General features: G+C 46.5%; 1 protein-coding gene and 1 non-coding gene across 2 annotated transcripts; one reads left to right on the top strand and one right to left on the bottom strand.

Annotated features, from left to right (window-relative positions):
- Positions 1-669: 669 nt before the first annotated feature.
- On the bottom strand, positions 670-19,356 carry ABCI5 (Cytochrome C assembly protein). Its single transcript, XM_089142702.1, has one exon. It carries the CDS (start codon positions 16,564-16,566, stop codon positions 15,796-15,798), a length of 771 nt encoding a protein of 256 aa, XP_088998828.1. The 5' UTR covers positions 16,567-19,356; the 3' UTR covers positions 670-15,795.
- On the top strand, positions 10,811-10,882 carry TRNAN-AUU (transfer RNA asparagine (anticodon AUU)). The gene has a single exon. It is a non-coding gene; the product is annotated as a tRNA-Asn (tRNA).
- Positions 19,357-26,454: the final 7,098 nt, after the last annotated feature.

Below are 26,454 nucleotides of genomic sequence, written 5' to 3'. Positions count from 1 at the left end.
CAGATTCTCAAGAACCAGCGGCTGATCTGGGTGAAGGCGGTAAGCTTTGGCAATCCTCTGCCGACTATGCCTGATTCTACTTCTGCAGATGCTGATCCGCCTACTTACTCTAATAGTCGATCGTGAAAGCATCATTTCACCGGTATAGGAGAAGCAAACTGAACGATTTAGAATGACATTTTCTTAGCGAAAAAATAGAAGTGTAATCTTGCACCTATATCAGATACAACCTCTCAACTTGTAGATTCATCGTAAATTAACAGTGTACTTCTGCAATGAGGCGGATAGGGGAATGAAGTGAACAAGAAGAAGAAAACCACTTTTCTTCGATGGAAAAGAATGAATTGATTGATAGACTACTTCATGATGGCCGCCCATGAGATCGCACGAGACTACCTTTCTTACAACAATAGCTTACGCTTACCAAGCCTAAAAACTAAGACAACTTCCAACCTAGGACTTTTTGCTTAATCTTCCACTATGAAGCCATTGTTGCTACCTATACTTAGACAAAACTCTTTTAGGAAGAGGGAAAACTGATAGGATTATGGACCAATCCGACCTTACTCAAGCTGAAGAAGGAGAGCGGGGAGGTAATATTGATTTAATAGATCTAGTTGCTGCTAGCCGATGAACCATCTCTAGTGGGTAGGGGGAGTAGCAATCCACCACAATGCAATTGGTGTGCTTCTGTCCGTAAGTTTAACCTCGGCTGGGTCGGTCGCCAGAAAGAGAATGAAATATATCCCCATGAGAGGCCCAAAACTCTTGATAGAATGCCCGGAAATGCCCTTAATAAATAAAAGAATATTCAGCAGGTGGGGCCAGTGGTTAACCCGCGAGGGGAGCGATCCCTTCTGGAAAGATGGACATTGTTTAGAGTATTTACAAAGCCTGACAAAGGAGGTAGGCCCTACTTGATTCGATTCCATCTCGAAAGCATTGAAAGTATAGCGCTATGGCTGCTTAAGGTTAAGTGAAGGCATCAAAAGCCGCATAAGCAGATGAAGCGGATTCATTCCCTGACTCAAAGGCTACAAGCCGTCAGCTTGAAGTGCGCTCCAAAACATAGGCTGAAACAAGAAAAATAAAGCATCGGGTCCTGAAAGAAGACCGCACAGCACAACAAACCGCTAAACCATGTGCGTGATTGCTCGCGACTGTATTATAAAGAGCTTGACTTGTGCTCTAAGACGGTTTTGTCCGATCTGGCAAAGCTGGCTCAATGGCACGCTCGTGCTTCTTTCGAGTGAGATGTCCATCCCAGGCAACCATCTCTTCCTTGGCATTCCCGTATCCGTCCAACCTTGATCTGCTACCTCGGAACTCTCAATCTGATCTGGAAACTTTCCTTCGTTTGGTACATGTGGACTAGTAACTGACACAGGAGCATCTCCATCTCGATCAAAGTTTGATGTCTCGATAGCAACAGCCAAACCCTTCTCTTTGTCAGCTCGATCTGCTCTTGTTCCTGTAGAGGAATGTGGAACAAGGATTCTCACAAGTATAGAACAGAATGCCTCTTGCTTGGTCTCTTCCTTGCCACTATCATTTCAATCCGCTACTTCCATGATCAATGTGGCAGGGTAAGTTTCCTTGCTCGGTATCCGGTATAGCTTGCTTTGCTCACTCACTAGGGCTGGAGGGCGGGAGTGGAATGGTATGGTAAGACCCATGGCAAGGTATGCTTTCTCACTGACGCTAGGGAGAAGTAGTTGGATGCAGTGACAGAGCAATCGGGATCCGTACTTTGTCATCGATCCACATCCCGCAGCAATGGACTAAGTTATCGGCCAACCGGTCCTTTCCTATATATTTAGTAATATATAGTACTATCACGACTATAGTGCCCTAGTTCAAACAGCTTTCCTTTCCGCTGCTTCGTCAATGGAAGACGCGTTAGTGATCTATTCTCTGCCGAAAGAGTCAATTGTTAGAGCGGGCGATACAGAAACCACAGAAAGAGAGAGAGGCGGGGGCCTAAGTCATGCGCGGTAGAACGAACAAGGTAGCTTATGCTTTGTTATCAATGTTATTTGCTACGCTTTAGCATTGGCTTCAAGGCTGAAATATTGAATGCTTACGGAGCTTGCTGCTTTGTAACCTAAGCGGTATAGCTAACTAAGCTTACTCATCAAGGGCCGAACTCTTGCTAGTTCTCGAGCGTCAGCCAACGTTGGGCGGCTAGGCAAGCTATCCTAAGTAACAGCACATTGCTAGTGTTCGGCTAGCTCGTATAGTAAGACGAAGGCGAGACAGGCTTTAGGCAGCGAGCCCTATAGCAATAGACATTTGGGACCGAAGCAGCCAGAGGGTTGCTAGCTCCGCTCTTTCCTTTTGCTTCTGGACTTTTCCCCCACTCTTTATTGGCTCGTGTAGTATACTGAACTCGTTCCTCGCTACACGGCCGGCCTAGAAGAGGGTTGCCTAGTCCTATAGCCTATGCTAAGGTGGGGCGAGCTAGCAACACCAGTAGCTGCGTATACGCAGGCGAAAGGGCAGCACCGTGAAACCATCCATATAGCGACATCTAGGCACCGTCAGCAGCCGGGCAGCAGACGCACCAGAAACTCAACGCCACTATTCCTGTTGATTACCAAGCGCTTTCTAACTTAGCCTTTATTAGATTAGTCACTAAGCTAAGCCGGCATACTAAGAAGTCACTAAGGCCGGCATAAAGTGACTAAGCGGCTGCTTTCTTTGGCATACAGCACTGTGTATGACTTAGGTAACACGTCAGTTACCACGGCACTCTTTGTCTTCAATGTTGCCTTTCTCGGGATATAGTCCGTATCCGTACTCGCAGTAGGTAGCTTGCTACCAAACCTTACTCGGTAGGTGCACTCACTACAGGAGCTGTAGCGTGACAAACTCGTTGTATGGACGGTAACACTCACAGCGCTTCGCTTCACTTGCTTTCCGGACCCGGCGGGAGTGTACCGTATCGTTTCCTTTCAGTCGAGTGGGCCTTACGTTTTGCTTGCTTGGCTCCCTGTCCGCTTGCTTTCATGTACATCTTCTTCTCTCCTGGCTTGCGGAGTTGTCTTTCCCGTGTTCCCGCTCCGGACAACCCGAATGGTTGTCTTGACTCGAATGATCGTTCGCTCCCTTTCAGGGCCTTGAGTGGAACCGAGCTTGCAAAGCGGCGTGAAAGCGCTTAGCCGTTAAGAGCATCAAGTAAGTCTTCGACTTCCTCTGCCGGCACTCTGAAAGGTATTCTTTATAATGTTAATAAGCTAGTCCGAAGCCAGTAAAATAATAAAAAAAACCATACTTATTGCTTGGTTTTAGGGAATAAGGCCTTATGCGTGTGTGCGCGTGTACCGAAAGAAATGTGTTCTATGGCCTCGGAAAGGGCTGAAGCGACAACGCTTTCTCTTACGATAGAAAGGGGAAGCGGAAGCAGAAGCTGCGGGTCGTCGTGTTAGTGAACGCATAAAAAAGAGTGTCATCCGAGACAGAAGCTAACGAAAGACAGCGAGCTCAACGAAACAAGCGGGGGGTAGCAACTAGATTAACGCGGAAAGGGAATCGGTAGGTTACCGCTCAGCCTTAGCTACTCCATGAAACCCAAGCTCGGTCAGCAAGGGAAACTCGGGAGAGGGAGCTATGTATTCCGTCTCTCGGCAAGGGAAGCAAGCGGAACCGCCTTGCCATCGAACTGGTCTCTGCAAGAATTTACCCGAGCTCTAAACCTTCAGGTCAAGGCTCGGGGGAAAGGTGCTAGTCGACCTTACAGGTCTCAAGGCGCCGGTCGGACTTCTCCTCCATGTCCTTGAGCTTGAGCCTTCGGTGTGCAAGACTCAGGTCATATGTCCCTTGAACACAGAGGGAGAATCGGGTATTGGTTCTATAAGGACACATGTTCTTTTTCATGTCTTTATAAAGCCTATCGGGAAAGGAAAGATTTCTTGCAAAAGTAAGGAGCGCACAACGCTCATTTAGGATGCAAAAAAGATAGGTTAGACACTCACTGAAAGGCAAAGAGTTCCGGTCCGAAGCTTTTCACTTCCTTTTTCGACTTCAAGATGTGGATCATTCGATCTTTGAAGGTTGCTATGAAATTCCTGCTAGCTTAGAATCCTTCTTGATTATCGATATGCTTGCCCTTTACCTAGCTGTCTGGATTCCATTTCGAGATGCGTTGATAAAGCTTTGATAGGAATCCGGAATCCTCAGCCAACTTACAACTCTCCGTTGGTGTGCTTTCGCAAGGTCTCTACCTTCTTTCTCTTTGGGTTTCCCGATAGGGATTGGGATTGATAAATAAAATTTCGAGTGTCCTTATCAAAGATCTCTCGAATCCGCTCTGAGGGCGGGGAGTGAAGGAGCGAAGCGACAGAGCGAGCAAAAAAGGAGAGAACGACCCAAGGACATAGAGAGGGCCTTGAGACCCTATGGGGTCGGCTAATCCGTGCTCTTAGTCAATAAAGAAGGACGGACGGTGCGCAATATGAACTTCTTTGGCGTCCTTCGGACCGAGGACCAAGGTTGAAGGGTTTCTTTCCGAGGTTTTATACCATCTTACACGTTGGGTGGCTTCCTTCTATCTGTGGAACCCGACATTGATGGGTTTTGGCCCATGTCCGCAACGAAAAGCCTTCCAAATTTAGGATTTCAGAAAGAGAGAGCCGCGACACAAAAGGAGGTGAAAACCGAAAGACATGGAGGTCGTAGACCGAAGTGACATAGGGAAAACAGAGGGGGCGCAGCCCGAGGAATGGTCGAAGACCTTCAAACATGAGGGCGAAGGCCGAAAGAAAGGGAGTGGAAGGGATACGGGACCTGAGTGAAACCGCCTTTTTTGCCTTTCTTTGAGCTCGGGGACAAGTCCGACATGAAAGACTGGTGAACTCTTTTTCTGGTCCCTTTCTCTGCGGAACAACATGCCCTTGGGATCTTTGCTCGACTTAAAGTTCGGGGTAGCTAAAGCTCCCTTTTATCGGGACGTTTTTCCACGGTCCAAGGTCACGGAACAAGTCCATGGAACACTTGACCCTAAGGGTCCCGCTTAACACATGTCGCATATCTTTGGCACATCCCCTGACGTCAATAAAATAGCATAGACATAGATTGATGGACAAGTGCCAAATGCCACATAAGAAGCTTTTATTGACCCTTTCCTTCGTCACCTGTTCCTGCTTGACTTTGTCCGCTTACATCTCATTCTCGTTGTCTGGGGAGGCTTTTGGCCACACGCTCAAAGGGATAAAAACCGAGGGCCTTAAGGTTCCACTCGTCATAAACTGACGAGCTTCGGCGGGGCCTAACTCTGGAAGGTTGCTCTGGTTACTTGGAAGGTGAAAGCTCAGGGTGGCTAGAAGTGAAGTCGGATAGCGAAGAGAAGACTTTTGCACTTTCTACGCTTCAAGGCAAGCGAATCGAAGAAAAAGCACTTCTCATCGGAATAGGAAACAGTCTCAGGGAAAGCGGCAGGGGTGTAGGCTCTTGGAAACCCGGACACTGCTCCTGCGCAATCAGAGAAAGAAGAAAAGTAATCCATCTCCACATTCTTAAGGCGAACCCCTAAAGGTAAGTTCACTTCGGGAATCAATACAATAAGACCTTTTCACTCTTTTCCTCTATCTGTGTACCCCCCTAGTCTCCCGAAGGTGTATTAAGTAAGGGCTTTACCCGGACCGCAATTCTTGACGTGAGAAAGGAATAGCGTAAGGTCCGACCTTTTTCATCTTGTGGGTAAATAAGCTCTTAGGCCTTCCGTCCGTCTCCGGCTGTGAAAAGCATTGGCAGTCTAACTTCGTTACCCTTCTCCTCGTCTTAGGAAGCTCCTTTCTTTAATATAAAGAAGGCTCGAAAGCAAGCGTAACGGAGCCCAACTAGCTCACTACGACAACGAACAAGAACGACTACGCTATGAGTGCTCGCTTTGCATAGATAGCATTGCAAGCTCTTATAGTCGAGCAGTGCTCACTAGTCAGCTCACTAGTCAGGTTGATAGGAGATGAAGTTCCAGTAGGTCGCCACTCCCTTCTTTGGAGAGGTCTTCCTAATCCGAGCTTCCGTCGTCTCTTTGAAAAGGAAAGAGTTACCATGCTTAGCAGCGGCGGCCTGATGAACGCTTGTGTCAGGTCCAGTGTGTGCTTCCAGTTTGAACCCGTCCGCGGTTAATGAAATGACGCGATGGGGCACACCTGCCTCTTCAATTAATCTCACTACGCAGTAATAGAGGATGGAGCAAAGCGGACCAGAAAGCAAGCAGTTTAGCCTTCGCGCGAAACAATTCTTTTAAGCGAGTGAAGTCACCCTTAGAATAGGAATCGTTTTAATCACAAAGATCTATTTATTTAAAGATGCCAATAATCGTCCTTGATTCGTAGGTAGATGTTTTGCATAGTCTAGTTTTGTAACCAAGTCAGTAGCCTTTCCTTATGATCTTCTCCTCGTTTTCATTGGGTCACGAAGGCTTCTTCAGCCTCTGTTCTAGCTTCCTTCCCCCGCCGTATGTGTTCATTACCAAATAGCGAGGGTCGGACAATAAGTAGGCGCTAATTTTTCTCGGGTGGAACTTTCCGCACTCCGTCCTAGGGGAAGGAGCGGAAGTCGAAATCCAATCTACGGTTCAATCTCATCAAGGCTTTGGTTGGGGGTGAGCACTGACTTTCTTTGTTATTATAAAAATAAAAAGCCATCTCTTGTTAGTGGAATGGCTAGGTGAGCTGGAAGAACTGGGCTCTCTATCCTTGTTCACTTCCTAACAGCCTTTATGCCGCATCAACAGTAAAGGGACCCTTTGTCTAAACAAAAGGCAGAAGTCCCACGTCAGTCTGATTCTGCTTTCACTCTTCTCAAGGAAGGAGGCCACCGGGAGGTCTTTGCTTTTCCTGTTAGAGATGCTAGTTTTTTGTAATAACTGCTCTGCAGATGTTTTCAGGAATAAGAGAAGACGGTGCTCTTTCATCAGCCCTTTGGCTATTTGCTTGCGATAAAAAAAGAGTGAATTGACCCGAGCCAACAACTCTTGTTTTTTCTGACCCCTCAGATCTCGATCATCACTCTACGATGATAGTGAAACTTGAGTGAGAAATTACATAGATAGACATCTTTCAAAAAAAGGTGTCTGATCCCATTTCTTTGGCTTTCAACTGAAGCCCTCATATCGAGTTAGCCTAATCAAAGCCGTAACTCCAGTAACACACATATCCTTTTCTCAAAGTTGAAAAGTGAGGAGCGAAAGCAACTCGACTCTAAAGGAGAGGAGCGACTTAGATTGAGAAATTACACCATGATCCCTATTTTTTCGTAAGACTTTGGATTCTGGGTCTCCGTTTTTCGAAACAATTCGAGGAAGGAGAAGAGGAGTTCTTCCTCTTCTTTATATATATACACAATTAGATGAATAGCCGCATCGAATAAAGGAAGTAAGAGGAACGAACCATCTGGCTGCTCAATGAGGAAGGCCTCGCCTTTGTTTTTAGAACAGGCGTTCCCTGTTCGACGTTCGATTGATTGGGGCCGGGCCATCGGAATTCTACCTACTGAGTAACATGGTTCACACAAGGACGGGACCAGGTAGCGTACCCTGTAAGGACCTGTATGGTACCTACCTACGGTTTCATGCTTCTCCTGAGCCCTCCCGTACTCCAGTCCGGGAAAAGGTTATCCCTTGTGTAACGAATCGCTTCTTTAAATAGGAGCTTCCTCCCCTGCCCGCGAACCCCTCCTCTCTTTCTTTCCATTCTCAAAGGGCGTCTTATGTGGTCTGGTCCGCCCATTAGTTCTTCTCTATGGTTTCTTTTTAGATTTAGTAGAAAGCCTGGTTTAAGCTTGGGGTGTCCCCATTTTCTTCATACTCGATAGAAGCGCCGAGAAAGGCCAGTCGGCGAGCCCTACGGCTATTTATTCAGCCAATTGCCTCATTAGGCCCGACGTAGACAAAGAGGTCAACGAGGTCTTTCATCTCTACATTGCAACCATATCAGTCTTTCTTTCTGAAAAATTGCCACTGCCTTCTGTGTTAAGACTTCATTGTATTCCGCGAAAGCTTCTTCTCCCACAAGCGCCGGGTTCGGATCATTAGGCTTTGCCCAACCTCCCCTCAGGGATCGCGGAGTCAGGTAGATCAACTACTTGTACATATCTCCTGGCAAAAGAATATCCCCTCACTAAACCTCAAAATATCCCATCCCGAGGTCTTAGCCGAGACTTGGCTTGTAGCCTTTTGGTCTTTCTTTTCTCGTTTTAGTAAAAGGCCTCCGGCCGCAGCAAGGCTATCTTTAATTCCAATTTTCAATTATGGAAATGCATTCCTCTGTATTCTATTGTGCTCAGCGAACGGATAAAGCCCAGGATGGGAAGTAGCATCTCTTTCGGAGTTGAATCGGGAATCCTACTCTAAATAAGAATCGAATCACGGGCTCTCAGGTGGCAAAGGTCTTCCTTACCTTACCGCTTTCCAGTCATCCATGCAGCTCCTACAATAAAAGGGTCTTCGGCCAGCTTTCCAGAAAGAAAGAAAGGAATTACTAAATACAGAAAGTACTTAAGGTAAGGCTATTAGGCATTCGGATCTTCCGTCCGGAATTCCGGAATAAAGAATGACTTAAGAGAAGTTGAAAGTTGAGAAGAGGAAGTTGGCTTTCTCGTCAGAGGGAAGACAAATAGCGTATCCCTTTCAGAAAGACCCTTTCTTCTTTCTTTTCTCTTCTCTTGGTCAACGAGAGTTTTTTGCTTTCTTCTTTCAATTGACTGCTCTGGTTCAGAAACTGTCTCCACATTGAAAGTGAAACATGTAAAGTGACGAGATATAGTTTGTGATCTTGATTGAGTCTTATTCTCTTTTCGTCGAGATTTCCTCGGTAAATGTAGAAGATCGAAAGATGGGATTCAGGAAAGTAGGAAAGGATCCAAGAGGAAGTCGGGTTGCGGTGAGCCCCGCCCAGCGGAGACGACCAAGGTCTAGTAGCGCCGGTTCTTTGACATGCCCAGGTGATCCCTTCTGACTAAGTGACGAAAGCTTGAACTCGAGTTAAATCTTGTCTGAGTTCAGATGAGAGGATTGGGTTCGGTTTCAGTGAGATGTGTTCTCCGTAAGTTTCCGCGTCAAGGAACAGACAAGCTCTCAGGGAATAATCTCTTTCCCCCAAAAATGGTTGATGCAGTGAAGGTTTTTTAAAAGTGAAAAGACAGAAGGGACCTCGTCTAACTTTTCTCCTGATGCTGAGTCTAGCTCACTTAGGGGTTACTTGCCTTTAAAATTGCAGCCTTTCTCATCCCAAGCACAGAGAAGACGCCCTTGGTCTTCTTTGTTGGTGGGACAGTAGACGGTGTTTGAAATAACCATTGTTTGCTGCTATTAAATCGAAATTTAATAAAAAAAGAAAGCTGTTAACGTAGGTCGGATCCTAGCGTCGATAAATGCTTTCCGACTTGAATGATCGAATCGATTCCACTTTTCACTTTGTCGAGATTGGCTTGGTCTTCAGTGTACCAAAGTACAAGATCGAATCGAACCCTATAGGCAGGCTAAACTGTCCGTCTTCATGGCCTCAATAAGACTCAGTATTCTACCTACTGGCCGAATCACTTTCGCAGCACGGAGTATACCTCAATCTTCGTTAGTTCCGTTTCGGCTTTTGCCCCAATTTCCCACTTCCTCGTGAGGCAAAACCTCACCACACTACACCCCACTACACTAAACTTGGGGAGGACCGGCCGCTTTGCTTGTCTTGTATCTTCGGGATACGAGTTGGCAGTCTTCTTTCAGAAAAGGTGAATCTAACAGTATTCTGGAGCAATTCGTTGCCGACTTCGTTTCTAGTATGGCTTTGGCTCTGCCTCTAGCTATTCTTGTCGGCATTAGGGCTGGCGAAATGATGAATCAATTGAATCTTGAAAATATGGACCGAAAGGTCACTGACTTAGCAATAGATGTTGTTAAAGAAAAGATATACTCGAAACTAGTAATTCTGTTTCGAGTATATCGCGATACTACTGTAGATGTGAGCTTACCAACAGGCGCCGGAGGCCCAAGAGGTAATCGAGCGTCTGTTTGATATTGAAGAAGGGTTACGTCCCCTTTATCGAGACGAAAGAGTAAGCTTTCTAAACAATGTTTATTGTGATCTTATGTCTCAGGGAATGGAAAGTGAGTACTTTCTCCAAGTTATACAATTTCTTGGAGCTTGTTGAAGTTCTTTCTTTTCCAAGGTCACGGGATATGCCTAGAAGCAAACTCAAAATAGATCGAAGTCGAAGGCAGATAGAATAGAACTGGCACTAGACATATTGACCACTGGAGTACCGAGAGTTCTTGTTATTGCGTACGGGGAAAGCCTAAAAAAAGGGTCCTCCTAGAATAAGAGAAAGATAATCTCAGACTTACTCACAGCTCTCTCTTTACTTTAAGCGAACCCTGGGGCCGGACCCCTTTTCTTTTTTAGGAAGGAGGGATAGTAGAGATAGAAATCAAACTCGAAATGCATAACTGCGAACTAACATTTTCTGGCATAAGATCAGAAATCCCACTGCTGGCTCGCAAGGAGTAGGAACTCTTTCTCGCTCAAAAGCAGAAGGATGGGATCTAACCCTTCTTCCCCGGCCCGGCGGGAACTGAGGGATGGATCTGTTGGAAATACAGCATTCAAACAAATATAGAATATAGACTGGTCTGTCTTGTGTCCGACTTTTTGTTTCCCGCCCAAGTACATGATACATCGAAGTCAATTTTCTTTTTTTTTCAGTGTGTTTGATTCGTTCGATACCGTAACCTCCATGGTTATGTAGCTCCTATGGGGTTCAACCAATAATAGAAGATTGTTTGTCGATTTTAGCAAGCCAATGCCTTAAGCCCATCCCAGTAGCTCGGTGGTAGAGCGGTCAGCTATTAACTGAATAGTCGTAGGTTCAAATCCTACCTGGGAAGCTCCCTCCCTGTCCCTAGGGGGATATTAAGGAGCGGAGAAGACTATGGGTCGCTCACTCGCCTACAGGTGAGAGAATAAAGAAGAGTTCACAGCTTCTTTATAGCTATTCTTGTTCCCACGAAAGAAAGAGTGAAGAGTCGACATTCACCACAGAACAGAAAGCATAGTCACAAGGGCAAGCGAATCAATTCTGGTGAATGCTTTCTCTTGGCTATATGGTTCATCCGGGGGAGAGATCGAGCTTCAAGAAATAGTGAATGGTCTTATCAATACACAAATGTATAACTCCCCAGGAATTTCAATTGCGCTTATATTCATCACTGTAGGAATTGGGTTCAAGCTTTCCCCAGCCCCTTCTCACCAATGGACTCCTGACGTATACGAAGGAGTGCGGTTCGTTCGAGAAATTCCTACCTCTATGTCATCTCTGATCTGAGGCAAATAATATGCCGACTCCAACAATGCCCGTGTGCGCCGTTGTCCTGGGTGACCAGCCCACAACGTGTCGTGGCACTCACGGATCAAGTTCCTCCGTAGGTTATTCCACTTCGGCGCATATATCCTCCTCTATCATTAGCCCGGTTATTCCCTTTCTTTCTGGTCTAAGGGGTCGGTAAGATAAAGTATTCCTTGAAGGGTGTTCAAAGAAAGGGCACCGATAAGCCATCCTGGGAAGGCTATGGGAATGAAGGAGTGCACCGAGTTGCAGTAAATCAAGGCTATGGCAACAAATGCGCCTTCGGGCACTACTCTTTTTTTCGGATATTTCACTTAATTAATTATAACTTTCTATATATTACTCCTTATTTCTTTCTTCCATCCGCCTATTATCTGACTACCCTTTGTTTAACTCAACAACAGCAACTGACTCTACGCCCGCGCTTGGTTCTCATGCACTAGGGGATGAGGCAGGCAGTTAAAGGGCTTTATTTGGCTCCTGGAATCAGCTCAGGTTCACCCTTTCTTCCCACGTATATTAACGGAATATCTGTGACACAGCTACCTTGTTCACCGAGATACCATTCCCTAAATGGGTCCAGGGCAGCAAACCATAAGCAAGGAGTCAGAGAGGCTCAACAAAGCAGGCGCGTACCAAGCCAGATTGGATAGGCCATTGATCTAGGCCCCGTTCCTGGGAATCTTTCCTGTTCAAGGTCCGTGCCTATGCCAGCGGATAGAGCAAGCACAGAGATTTTGTCGAAACCAAGTCTGAAGTCAACGTTGGCAAGCTGGGATTCGATCCACCCTATCGAGCTAGGGAGGGAAAAATCCATCCAATGACTAAATGCTTTTTCTCTCTCTATTGCCATTGGGTTGTCGCCCGCGTTGACAGATCGAGTTCTCTTCCGTTGAGTAAGTGTATACGAACAGAGCGCCACAGGGCAAAGGTCAACCCTGCCATCAATAAACGGATAAGCAGAAAAGAAGGGCAATGGGAATGAAGGCCATCTAAGCCGGCTACGAAGGCTCTGGCCGTGGACATTCAGGCTATACGCACTAATGGCAACGAAGGCAGGATAGGATAAGCAGGAAAGAATCAAATCCTTGCTTTCATTAACTAGCGAGCGAACCTGACATTGATGGCGCCGGTACATAAGCCAGATCAACTGGATCAGCTGAAAAGCACTCAATCCCGTTGATGGTTCAATCATAGATAGCAATCTTCCTTGAGAAAAATGGCTTAAATTGCCATCTCGCTATGTCTCATTAGGGGACACACAGTATCTTGCTTTCTTCTTGCCTATCGAAGCACGAAATAACTGCGATAGGGAAAATCATTCCACAGAAGTGTTTACTTCTGTAGCATCAATTCACTTCGGGCAAGAACCGGCTCGCCCTCATCTTCCAAGCTCAGACAAAGCCGGAGCCTAATCCTTTCGCTCGGGACGGCTGACTTCATCCACAAGCTTTCTTCGGCGCCTTTGGTATCAGGCAGCAGAAGGGCTTTTATCTGATCCATCGATAGGGCTCTCATGTCTGTCAATCACAGTTGCGCTGTGGTTCAAGGTGAGTGGTCGATGTTGGCTAAGTTCCCCTTTGCTTTCTCTCGTCCCTGTCAGAGCCAGCAATCCAGTCTCTTCTTATCGTCATCCTCCATTTGTGAAGGAGAGCAAAAGACTGGAGTGCATTTACTCTTTCCTCTTTTCCTTCTTATGGACTCCCCCCTTGAGTCAAGCCAGTGGGAATGCGAGATCTCTGCTCTTTCCTTCGTATACGAATCTGACTAACAGAAGCTATCAGACTAGCCTCTTCTTTCCTTACACAACTATTTGTCCAACAAAGCGCTTTTCCTACCTCAGTACACTCGAAACTGGCATCTAATGCCAGAATAAAAGACTTAAATAAAGGGACTAAAGCGGGAAAGAAAGAACCATCCGTTCGTAAAGGGGGTGCCATCCTTCAGTCTGATTCTTTGTCTTTGTGGTAGCTGGCTTTGCTTCTTTTCTTTGCTATTGAATTTGCTATTTCAGGAGTAAGGGCCCTAAGCCAGCTTTCCAGGCAGGAGTGGATGCATACACGCCTTTTTTAGCCTTATGCGCCCTTGGTTGTTTAGTTAGTGCAGTTGAAAACCGCTGAGGTTGCCTTTCTTCTTGACTGCCTTCCTTTCTTGCTATAGAAGTAGGAGGTAAAGGCGAAAGTCTATTAGGGATCTGATGCCGGTAGCTGGGATCGGATCAAGTCAAGCCGTACCAGTTCGGTAAAGAATAAATAAGGTTTTAGGGCGATGGCCGAGTGCTCAAGATTTTTGAGTGAATACTTTTATCAAAGCATAGTAGATAAAGGCGTCTTTTCCTTCAGGGGGGGATAGCACAGGAAAGTAAAAAGGTAAAGCTGAATTGAGAACGCTTCCTCGGAAGCGGTCTTATCTTCTGTTGGCGATCTGATCTTTTCCTGGTTGTGGACGAGACAAAGTCTTCTTAGTCGTTCCGGTTTAAGGGTGATATCTAGAATAAGGAATACCTTTCGCAAGGGCGCCCCCCTGTTCCCGGCTCAAGCTAAATGATACCGGCGCATGGGGCCCTGTGTCTCTTTTCTTTCGCTAAGGGGCGTAGCGTCTTTAGTTGTTGGTTTCAACCCTAGCGCCATCGATTTCTCTCTTGGAAGAAGTCAATGTAATTGTTTCCTTAGTGGGCATAAGAGAGCTTCTCTCTTTCCAGGAAGGGAGTGCCTCCCGGTCTTCTTTAATCTTTTTCCGAGAGTGATCGGAAAGAAGGAAGAGAAGGGGAAGGCATAAGTAGTAGTTTCGTAATCGAATCTTCTCTTTCCGCTATTCCGCTTTTATCCCCAGAATCTCACCAACTCAAGCACTCACAAATGGATGACACGGCTCTCAACTACCACTCAAGCTTGGAGCTCTTTCTCTTACTCTAGCAACCGATGTCATCCCCATATATATATGATGATGTTGGCAACAAGAGAAAACTATAGAGAGGGAAAGGAAGAGAAGATGGCAGCCGCCACTGACTGACGAGAGGGAAAGGAAGAGAAGATGGCAGCCGCCACCAACTCTTCTCGATTTCACGGCCATTCCAAGTAGCTCTCGAAACTCTGCGAACTTCGAAGAGCTCAAGCTCTTCGTGAATATGTCCGCTATTTGGTCCTCTGCCCTTCAAGTCTTCTTTCCTCTATCATTAGCCCGGTTATTCCCCTTTCTTTCTGTAGTCCCCTTTCCATGTCTCCCTCCATGTATGTGGGCGGAATTGCCCTCCCAAAAGGGAGTAGGTTTCTTTTCCTCAGTGCCATCAGTAGCAAAAGGTAGTTGACTCCCTTTCTGTTGGAGGAAGGAAGCATAGCAATAGCAGAATAATCCCTTCTCGCTGTCACCCCTTTAATCAATTCATATATGTGAGAAGGAAGCTGGAAAGAAGTGGACACAACAAGCCTTCAGTAGCTAGCTTCCACCGACGAAGACAGCAAGGCGCAAAGCGAGAGCGAAAGCTTTAGTTTGATCGTTGATCTCTGCTTTTCTGACGTAGAGTTTGCTCTATTCTCTTAGCTAGGGCTCCTAGAAAGCTTCATAGCTACGCTTTCTCTCCTATCGATTAAATAAAGACATCATGCACTAGACACAGAAGGAGAGGAAGCCCTAAAGGCCGGGTCTATGACACGAGCATGAACTGAAGAACGAATTGATGGATTGGGCGCCAAGGATGATAGGCTTATTCGATGACTGGCATTGCGCCGTACTCACACCAATGGATGGCTCGGACAGCTGCCAAACGGATTCCCCGCGGGGGGCAGCCCTATTAGACCACTTCCCGGAATAGAAGACAAGAAGGAAAGGTGCGTAGCTGCCTTCCCCTAGAAGCAAGGCGCAAAGCGAAGAGAGCCCCAGGGTGCGTAGCTTACTTCTTGGGGTGCAAGGGCAAAGGCACATTCAGCCCCAGGGTGCGTAGGCCTTCACAGAAGCAAGGGCAAAGGCAAAGAGAGCTTAAGGCAAAAGATATTTGATTGAATGCTGCGCCTTGCTTCGCTCAACCCGTGAAATGAAGGCGAATGGATGGATGGTTGCCCTCTTGCCCAGTTGGACTGGTTCGGTCTATCCCATAACCGAAGGTAGGCGCCCTTATTCTCAAGGTCATTCCTTCGAGTAGCGTATTAAAGGAAGGAGGTCTACGCGCTAAAGGAAAAGCCAATGCACCGGATAAGAAAGGAATTGACTTGGACTACTTCCAAGGCTTAACGTAAGGACTTACACTTAGAATAGTAATGAAAAGAAAGAAGAGAAATTGGAGTAATGAAAAGAAAGAAGAGAAATTGGATCATCTTTCCCGAGAGAGGCCGCCTTCTCTCAGGCCAGCAGTCTTCTACTTTTAGTTGACTGCTCTATGATGATCCCCTGTTACCGGGCTCTGCTCGCTACGATCCAGTAATAGTGGGTCTAAAGTCAATTTGCCAATGTTTTTCCAAATTAGTCCAACTTCGTACCTTTCCGGCATGAACCGTCAATCTCAGCGAGTGAACCAGGTTTTGGTATTCCTTCTCGAGCTTCTATTTCTTCCGTTAAGGGAGATTCGGGAAAAGATGGAATAGGAAGACGTGTTTCCAGAACGAACAAGATAGGGGTTGAGAAGGGGGAGTTAGCAAAATTGGACAAGATTGGAATGAGCGTTGGAACATGTATTGATGTACCAGATCGGCTAATGCTCCCAGGTTGATGCGATGTATTCCACCAGTTGACTGGAGACTTAATTATTGGTATATCGATCGGTCCAGCACGGATTGAAATGGGAGCCGGTTCGACAGGAAGCTTTTGAAAACGCAGTGCACCCAGGTAAATAAGGAACGAGATGAATACAGAGGTTAAACGAGCATCCCACACCCGAAAGGTGCCCCACATAGGTCTTCCCCGAAACCCCCCAGTCACTAAGGTGAACAACGTAGAAAAAGCACCCATTTCTGTACCGGTTCCGGAAGAGCGAAGAAAAAGGGGATGTTTTGTTAATAGGAACAAAAAACTGTTCATCGCGGTTGCTATATATACGACTATACTCATCCGAGCCGCAGGAACATGTACATATGGGATGCGAGAATTTCCACCTTGTTGAAGATCTTGTGGTGCTACCCGAAGACTTAAATGAATAGCCATCGCTGTTAAGAAAAACCGAGATCCAATGAGAATTTGCGCGTAGCTTCTGGTCTTTGACATAAAGAAAGAAGGTAATAATAACGAAACGGGCATGTTATTATTTGGTCCTAGCTAGTGAACAAGAAAGACATGGATGTATATTCAATACGCAATCAAAGGATTTCGCATGCTTACCATGCGAACATGAGCGCCAAAAAATTATCACAGCCGTTGGTTGGCCGCGCCCCAGCAAGAAAACGTTGCGCTAGCGCGCTCCTATACTGACGTCTCGCGCGTCGCGTATTTATTGTCGTTGGCCGTTGCTTGGTTGCTTGCTGGGCGCGTTAGCGCAGTAGTTTGATTGCCTGATCTACGACCACAGTGAAATTTGCTAACCCTGCGGTCAAATTCATATTCACCCTTGCTTAGTTTTCGCTCCGCTCGTGCGTGGCGCTCCTTGCTTGCGGAGCGGCATACCGAAAAAAGAAGGAATGACTTTCTATATCCTCGGTTGGAAAGTCCCCAACTGGACCGATCCACCGCCGAAATGCCCCTACGTTCGCTACTCTGGAAGACTTCACCCAGAGTAGCGAAAACTCATTCCCCCTCCCTCCCCCACCGCCTTCCGACCCCTTAGAGTACAATATTGTAGTTCCGAATCGCCCGAATGGCTTTTCGGAAGGGGGTACTTCTTCTCGTACCCAGGCGATGGATTTGCTCGCAATAGCGATTCAACGTCGCTTCGGACAGAGCCTCTCCGTCGCGCCGATATAGGATGCACTCCCGTATCTGTCCGCGACTGTTAAAAATGGCGGCAGGGTCATATCCCTCTAAAACCAGGGCGTCCAGAATTCGCCTATCGATCACCGCCTGCGTATATACTTGGGACACCAAGTGTTGATAGTCATTCCAGGAATGTCGCCCCAAAAAGCGAATGTTGAGGGACCGATACAGCTCCCACAATCTCTGGGTTTCGTCGACCATCAAAGGGGGGTTCAGTTCCGGAATTTCCGGCGCCGGCGGTTCCAACTCTAAGGCCCCCCCCCCAGAAGGGGAGGTTGGGGCTGCTCCCTTATTGGGATAGGGACCAAGTCGCCTTCGTCACAAAAGGCACTCAAAATGAGTGAACCCGGGCAACCCTTTTCTGAAAGAAAGAAAAGGATAGCCGCGAGTGTACAAAAAAGCAGGCGACCCGCCCTCCCCCTTTCTAGTTTAGGTGTAGAGGCATGATTCGTGGAACGAATCTCACTGCACTGACCATAGTAAACTCCTTCTCGTTGTACCGAAATAGAGGTCTGATTTGAACGACCAGGTACAGCATCGCATTTGACACCTGAGGAAGGTACAGCCCAACTAAAAAGTACATCCGCGGATGTTACAATCATGCGTAGATGTGTTTTGGCCGGTACAACCACTCTACTGCCCACTATGGCATCTCTGATTCTCGGATCGGAAACGGAAACCCGTTTCCGACGGTTATACGATTCCAGAAGATGACCCAGAATTGGGGCAATTACGTGTCTTAGGGGAGCGAGAGCGAACATCCGTGATAGGAAAACCAAAATCAGAATGAGGAAGAAAGAGATATCGTGATGTAAGTCCATTATTCCTTGCACTGCAAGCCCGATCTCATCCACCTGAAAATTCGTGTAAAAGTTGCTAATTCGACTTTCTAATAGAGTAGTAAGTTCACCTGCTCTGGGAGATAATACCATAAAAAATATATATAAAGAAAAGGGAGAAATGCAAAGGGAGAAATCCGCTTTACTAATTGACTAAGATGCTATCCCGCCGAGCCGGTAATTCGAGTGTTAAGCTTTACAGCTTCCCTTTTTCGACTAGGGAAAAAATGAACTATGGTTTTGACAGACAACACAAAATGGGTCACTCTATCTTCATCCAATCCCGGAAGCCCAGAAGAGCTAAGCTTTCTTTTCTGATCTTGCTTTCTCGCCCCGTGGACGGTCAACAATCACTTCCAATGCCGTCATTTCGAGAGAGTGAACGAGGGCCTTCTTCCCGATCGTAGCCTTTCGAGAGCCAGCCCTATCGACTATCGAATCGAAGAAGGCTGCCTTGTCTCTTTGCCTCGCAAAAGCCATCTTCTTTTATACGATTTTTGCCTTCTTTGTGTTGTAAAATTGGATTCCTCGATAGCGAGCAGCACCAATTCCAGACCAACTTCCATCAGATGGAGAAAATTCACTCACTACGACAGCGCGCGCAAAAAGACTTAAGACAGAGTAGGAGAATGACGAAAGTGGGGCACCAAAAAAAGGAATGTCTGCTACTATCATGGGAGCCGTGTTAAGAAAAGGCACTGAGAACGCCCTTCTTTGGCGATGTCCAAGATCGCAATGGATTTCACTTTGACTCTTATTATAAGATACCGGTCTATGAGTGTTTGGCGTACCTACTTGATAGAGCTACGATCGTCACGGTCAACCTTCTTTTCTTTCGCTACGCTTTGCAACCATAATAAAGGATTGCACGAGATTGAGCTCAAAGCTTCGGTTTTTCCTCAAACGCTATCCCTATCCCATAGGTACAGCGTTTGAATAAATAGAGAACCTTTTCGTCTATATCTGTATGAATCGATATTATGGAATTCCAATTTCTTCCCGGCACCCCCCAAGGAAAATACCGAATTGGATCCCAAATTGGCGGGTTAGTATGAGCTTATCCATGCGGTTATGCGCTCTTCGAGGAGGAATCCATTTTATGAAAGATCCTGGCTTTGGTGTTGGTGGGTCTCCGAGATCCTTTCAATGACCTGGAAGGAAGGGGTCCCCCTCCCCCCTATAGGCTATAGGAGAGTGCGGGCGCATTCCTTCAATTGACTCGATTGGTCAACTAATCCATGAATGGTACGAGTACTCAGACAGTCTGACTAGTCAATGAGTCTATACCTAGACTCTGACCATCTACAAGGGACCCCCCCTAACAATTCTTCTAACCCGGCTCCTCCTAACTCATAGGGAAGATCAACTCGCTGACCACCCGACCCATACGAGGGTGAAAGCGTAATTCAATAGTTAGGCATAAAAGCGAGATGAATATTAGAATATTTGAAAAGAGCAAGAAGACGCTCCCAAACGTCTTCAAACCAAAGACCGGCCAGAACAAGAAACCCCGTTTGCCTTCCCTAGGTCCGTTTTACGAAAGAGCCTGCCCACCTTTGAAGGTACCCAGTTAGCTGACCCGCTACGTGTTGAATGTCAAGTGAGATGAGCTTTCCCTTTCCCAAGCATGTTGAGGAAAGAGATGTGGAACACGTAGCAAGTATGTCATAACTGCCTTTCCTGTGCCCAATCTTTCCCTGCTGAATCGATTGTTGTTACACGTGTCACGAAAAAACCTCGCTCCATGTTGGGCTTGAAGTCTTCCGGTCCATCCGCCCGAGAAGAGATGTTTGCGCGCACCGATCTACTGCCCGATTTCTGAATGATGTATCTAGTGGAGGATGGCTATTGGCGCAGTAAAGCCAAATTCTTCCTTGGTAGTTCCACGGATCCGAACGAATTCGGCTTTCATTTCCCCCGGCTGGGGCACTGAGTTTCTGACTTCTTCAGCAGGCAGGCCGCGCTCTAGGCTAGGAAGGAAGAGATGATCTTTCAAGAAGCTTCTTCTTCATTCAAGAAAGCATCAGTAACTGATTGCAGACCAATCCGGCATTTTAGAAAAGGGAAGAGGATCCGATCGAGTAGGCATGTGGAAGACAAGGAAAGAAAGACAGAGGAGTTGCCGACAATTCATAAAAGAATAATATATATAAATAGAATGGAGCAGTTGAAAGGAAAAGGAGATCTATTCCGTCAGTTTCACTTGAATTAGGCGCTTTCGCTTCTTCGGTTTCCTATTTTTGGCTTTCAAATAGAATGTCTTCTTCTGCTGAGGGGATTGCTCTTTGACGGAGAGTAAATGGACGGAGAGTAAATGTCTGTTTCCTTGACTGATTGGGCAATTTGTTGCCCTGAAACCAGCTGTGCCATTTTATATAGGCATCGGATATTCATCCTTGGGTCTTGCTAGATTGATCTTTTTTAAAATCGATGCATATTTCTTTTGCAGTTATTCTTGACAATGGGGGCTTTCTTTGACAGCCATTCTGTGTAACGGATTGGCCTAATGAATTTAGCGTCCAAGAGGCGCTCGATTTCTTCTTTCACCCTTGCCGTGATCTCGATCTCAGGAGACATCCGCCTGGGCTGGGCGGTTGCTTGTAAGGTTTGAAGCCTGGCTTGATCGGTAACTGGTGTTCGATCAGATTCCTATCAAGGCCAGGCATTTCTGAATACTCCCAAGTAAAGCAGTCTTTTTATTCTTGCAAGAGATTTTAAATTGCTTCGGCCATTTCACTAGATAGGTTCTTACTGACATATGTGGGCCAAAGTTCTGCTTTTGCCTCTAGTTTTATTTCGATCACATCATCCTGAACTTCTGATCGTATGTCGTACAGCTTTGCTGGTGCTGTGGGTGTAAGCCCTCTAATGTCAGCTCTTTGGAAGGCCAATCGAATCTCCGCTTGATTGGCCGTAACTGCATGATCGATCGATTTATCTTGATCGATCTCAAGAAGATTCCCATGTAGATCTATGAAACTACAGCCGAACCAAATGCTTTCTTCTTCATTTTACAGGTCGTTCGGCACTCCATCTCCATACCAGTCTAGCATCACTGACTTGTTTGTGTCGTCGAGGCCCGATCGACTGGTGTCTTCGACGGGGCTTCAATAGGGGCATATTCTGGTACGCTACTAGGAGAGGGCAGACCGTATACCTGGCCTGTAAAATGGGGCGAAGGGCAAGCTTCTGAGCTAGGAGCACTGTTAACGGATCCGGCGGATTATTATTAACAGGGGCAAACTAGACCCCGAGGGCGGACTTACTTCCTTAAACAGGAGGCTAACTAGAAGATGGATATTGCGGAAGGCTAAAAGCATAGCGACGGGGTGTAGAAGAACTCAACTATCAGAATCGTATGCGAGGAAAGTAGAAAATGCATAAATACCAACTGATCGACATTCGGGCATGGAGAAGCAATCGTTATTACTTATAATAATAATATTTAAAAAAGGCCCTTTGCCTTACTTTGCTTGCTGGCTCTAAGCCCCCTCCTTACTACAGTAGCAGTCTCGATTTATGAGGTACCAGCAATGGAATGGAATGGAAGATGCGGGTGGGGGTTCAGTGCTAGGAGCGGATTCAGCATATTTTATAGATAGACGCATGAACGGGGCGACTCTTATCTTAAGGGTAGCCTCTTCCAATAGGGGTCAAAGTTTAAGGCTATTCCACCAATCATAAGTCAGGTAGCGAATTGGCATTACCTTACCAAAGCCTTGCTAAGCAACAAGGCTCAGCTAGGGCACAGGAGAACGTTGGTCGGGGGGGTAAAATAACATAGATTAGCAAACTCATTCGATTCCAGGTTGACGGGTCAGGGGGATCTTCTTACCAGGGATCGATCAGGGATAAAGAAAGAAGGGTTCAGGCCATGAAAAGGGCTAAAGGTGGAAAAGAAAGGTGTAGGTGGGCATATCCATGTTTGGGCACTTCACATGATGGGTAGAGCGATTGGTCTTCCTCTTGCAATCGAGAAAGGCAAATAGACAGAAATAGGTACACTTTTAGTACGGCGGTATGCGAGGCTGCTGCTTCAGAGAGGTTAGCCAAGATGCCGCACCTGCCTTGAACTATGGTCTTCAGCTTTAAAATCCTAGTGAAACAATCTATATCTTTATTGTTTTATTGGGCGAAACAGAGGATATCTCGATCTGCTTTGAGTATTGGGAAAAAGTCTGGTCTTCTGTGCCTTGCGCTCTACCTTAAACAGTGTAATTCATCACTGCAGCAGGCATACGGAGGCTGTGACCATAAACCCGATATTCTCCCTGTTCCTACCTCTTTGACAAGGAAAGGGTATCCTACTATCATTCCTTCTTTTCATCGAAAACTAATGTATAGGAAGGATGATCGGTCGGCTCGGCCAGGTTAACGAGGAAAGGGGGACTGGGCTAGCAATAGCGCTACGAATCTAAGAGCTATGAGCGAACAGACCGCGGAGCTGTCGGGGCCCCGCAGGGACGACCTGAGTTTGAGAGAAAAAGCCTAATAGTTCAAGGTGGCCTGATTCTTCCTGTTATGCCTTTTTTCCCCCTTTGGATTATTGGGAGTTGGCATTCGTGTTTGAGAGTTACTAATCAAGACTCCGTTCGATTAGCTACAGAAAGAGCCGGCGGGCGCAGTTCTGTCCGGTCTCTGAGCCGGCGTAAGACGAGACCAAGTGAGCGGTGCCGTCTAGAGAGCGAATTGAGTTCCGAGTGATTGCTGCTTGGTAAGTAAGTGACTTAAGGAGTGTACGATCAGAGAATGTTAGGTTTCCAATCAACTAGAAAACTTTAGTCTAGCTTCCTGAATCGGAGGTTGCAAGATCATTAAAATATTAATGTAATGGAATTCTTTCGGAGGTCTGAACCAGAGCTAGGCAGCAAATAGCTACCCTTGTTTAATTGCAATCCTTAGCAAGCTGCTTTAGAGACCTGTCCACCTATCTAATCCCTTGTCCAGCCCATGGGAGTCTCATAGCATTCGGAGAAAAGAATTGGCAGTGGTGCTATCCTAGTATGCTTTCTGTCTTCTTGCCTTAGAGCGCTTTGGTTCAGTTTGTAGGATTGCTCTGATTGGAAAAAAAAAGAGAGACTTCCTTGCATCCCATTCCTATCTGTTCTGTGTGCCCTTCATAGAAAAAATAGACAGATTGCTATCCACCCAAAGGTCTTCTTGTCTGCCTAATAGACTTCTCCAACAAGATCTTACTATGGGCACTGTGACATCCATCCAAACATTAGCTATCATGTCAGCTCACAAAGGTCAAAGGAAGAAATTCATGTAAATACTACTAAGGCAGAGGAAGACAGTCCCATAGAGGTCTTTCAAGCGCTTGTGCTGGTCGTTAAGGTTAAAAGGGAACAACTCACTCTCCATGGATTGCTTGGGATGTCCGCTATGTTGGACTCCCTCTCAAGATGAACATAGAATAAATGAACTCTCAATCCGATCATAGAATAAAACTGATGAGTCCCATCCTTCATACTGAGGGCACTGAAGTGCCAATCAATTCCTTATTCCTATCGCTTGTTGCATTCTTTCCCCCTTCTCTCGATCTTGGGTGCTTAGCTCGTGAGTTCTCCTAGTTCTCGTTCTTCTTTTTAGCACTCTTTGCTCAAATAAGGGGCCCTTGACTGGAAATTGATCCTCTCGTAAGGGTATGCGCCAGGGTCAGTCTTCTTAGGAGATCGCCTGATTGCAAAGAAAGGGGTCGGTCTTCCATTGATCTATTGCTTGTCGAAGCCCGGTTAATGACATAGATTAGGAATCACCTTCCATGAAGCAAAGCACTTTATCATAATCGATTCTTTGATGCCTCTATTTCCCGGCTCGATAGAGAGGGCTCTAAGAGCACACTAGTCAAGGATTGCTTTAATTGGGCTTGGAAAGCCTCTCCGCTGGCTATTAATCTCCTATGTATGGCTCTGTTAAGTTAAAGACGGAAGGACTTCATTAAAAGGGGATAGGCTAAAGAAGAGACTTCGAGCGCTTCAACTATATGTTGTAATTGGTTGGCCCCGGGCAGTCTCATATGATCTTGTTGCCGCAAATCTAATATGAGATCGCCCAATTCGTTTTCCAGATCAGTTAGCTGGGCCCCATTAAAAGGCACCTGGGGCTGGGGTTGACCGGCATTTTCTTCGGCTAAAGGAGGCCCGGCATTTCCTTCTGCTCTGCTCGCGGAGCGGCATACCGAAAAGAAAAGCGTTATCGGATTTGAACGACTGAGTAATGTTCTTTTTCATTCTAATACAGTTATGCATAACAACACTCCTCTTCTATTTCTATGCAATTCTATTTCATTTTCATTTCAAGAGCCTTCGATGATGCCTAACCAGGAATAGGAAGCATAAATAGGGAGGTTTAGGAACCAGAAATGGATGTGGATTGGAGGGAACTACCATACCGCCTACTACTGATTGGTATAGGAACTCGAATAAAAGGGACCAGCACCATTCACTGGTAGGGCAAGAAAGCGGAAAGGTTGGGCTCGAGTTGCAGATTGACCCCTTATCCGAGAATAATGATAGGGCATTGATCGATCCAACCCAAAACGGATATGACAGTAACTGGCCCCACCTCGAAGAGATGGAAGGGCGGGTTTCCAAATTCATGGCTCTAATCCAAGCTGGTCTCGATTCGGAACTTGCAAGAAGCCTACCCACGCCTAAAAGCGGATCTCGATCCTCATACCATCTCCAGTTATTGGGCCTAGACGTGAACAACCAAAGGGGAGGATTCTTCATTCTTTCTTCATTGTATTTTCCTCTCTTTCCATCCAAGCAACCTTTTCCCTCTCTTCCCTTTCATTCCAGATCTCCCACCCTTCGTGGAATCCAATCTCGGGAAAGGTGGTTTCGATAGGGCCCCTATGACACTTCTATTGCCGAATCAAGCCGGCCTTCATGAATCTCCGCCCTACTAGAAAGCAAAGGAGGTGGCCAAATAGTAGGGGACAACGTATCTGCTCCGCCTCTATGGGCATAGGTTCGAGTGCAACACCGGAGAAAGAGTGAATGACACCGGATACGAAGTTCTCTATTCCGGTTCTTTCCCTCCCTCTCCCCTTCCATGGAGGTTAGCATCGTTGAAAGACGTTCAGCAATTCCAGCCAACCCTTATTCGATAGGAGATACCTTCCATAGAGACTTGGGCTATCCCGCTTTGTCTAGAAGATCGGATGGATACGGAATAGAAAGGGATAGATGAAATGCCAGCTCTTCCCATCCAATGGCACAGAGAAATAGATAGGAGTTGGTCCAGAATTCGACGATACCAGCAGAAACTTGCTTCTTGCTGGCCGTGATAGAGGCATTCAAAGAGTAGGGAATCGATATGAGGTTGATTCGATTCATTGGTTGTGCGTGCCTCCCCACCCTGAATGACTGGATTTGTTCCAGCTAGAAAGGGCTATCCCAGCCGCGGCTTCTCTCCTCTTTCATTGAGGGAAGACTTGCCAAGTGGACCGCATACTACTGATTGGGAGAGGAACTCGCCCTTCCCCATCCATTTTCGATCTAGATTTCCCGAGAAAAGCAAGTTGGCACAACTTGCCTACTACGAATCGATCTCCCATCCTGTATTCCGGTACTCACGGGGATAGGCCTCGAATCAAACTCTTTCTATCTCGCCCCTATGTCCTCGAGAAGGAGATTGGTTTGGGATCATAGCACGAAATGCTACTTGATTGATAGATTCGGCCCATAGCCTAACTGCTTCGATTCAAGTTGCTGAGGATCGGATACCTATTGATTGGAAAGAGAGGCCCCCACATCCCACTCTTCATTCTGTTTTCCCTCGTTCCATGTGATCAACTCCTCAGGAGTCTGGAGAAGCGGATCCATACTCTTTCTAGATCGGAGAGGGAGAGCTCTATCTCTTTCTTGATCTGCCCACTGGCCGCCGAAGTTCTCGTTCTACCTTTCCAACCAATGAAAGCTATTGAAGGTTGGGGGTCTGAGAAGTGGTTGTTGGCATTTGCCTGCTCTATCATTCTTGATCGATGTGGACGATAAACGGATTGATTCCCACCCGATCTAGTCATCCTCAAAGCTAATGCGTATGTGATAGACTCGAGTCCAGGACAACATTCATTTAAAAAGGGGCACTGCTTCCTCCGATCCTAGTCTATGAGCTCCCGCTCGCACGCTTTTCGGTGGGCAGTACATATGGCAGCCCCTTCGGTCATAAGCTCTTGTCTTCCGGAAGGATGGCTCTCCATCGCCCAGTACATAAGAGTGGGAGTGATTCATACTTGTTCGGATCCCGCCCTACTATTATTATCCGCTCTTTTCCCCTTATTATTATTATCCGCCCTTTTCCCCTTATTAAACCTATTCCCCTCTTTACTTCTAGTACGAGCTTGAGCGCTAACTTGCTTTTCTGGCAGTAA

This window comes from Hakea prostrata, chromosome 1, assembly GCF_041222555.1.
Source record: "Hakea prostrata isolate BN-2017 chromosome 1, UWA_Hpros_2, whole genome shotgun sequence".
NCBI classification, from domain to species: Eukaryota; Viridiplantae; Streptophyta; class Magnoliopsida; order Proteales; family Proteaceae; genus Hakea; species Hakea prostrata.
This window is presented reverse-complemented; position numbering and strand designations above follow the sequence as displayed.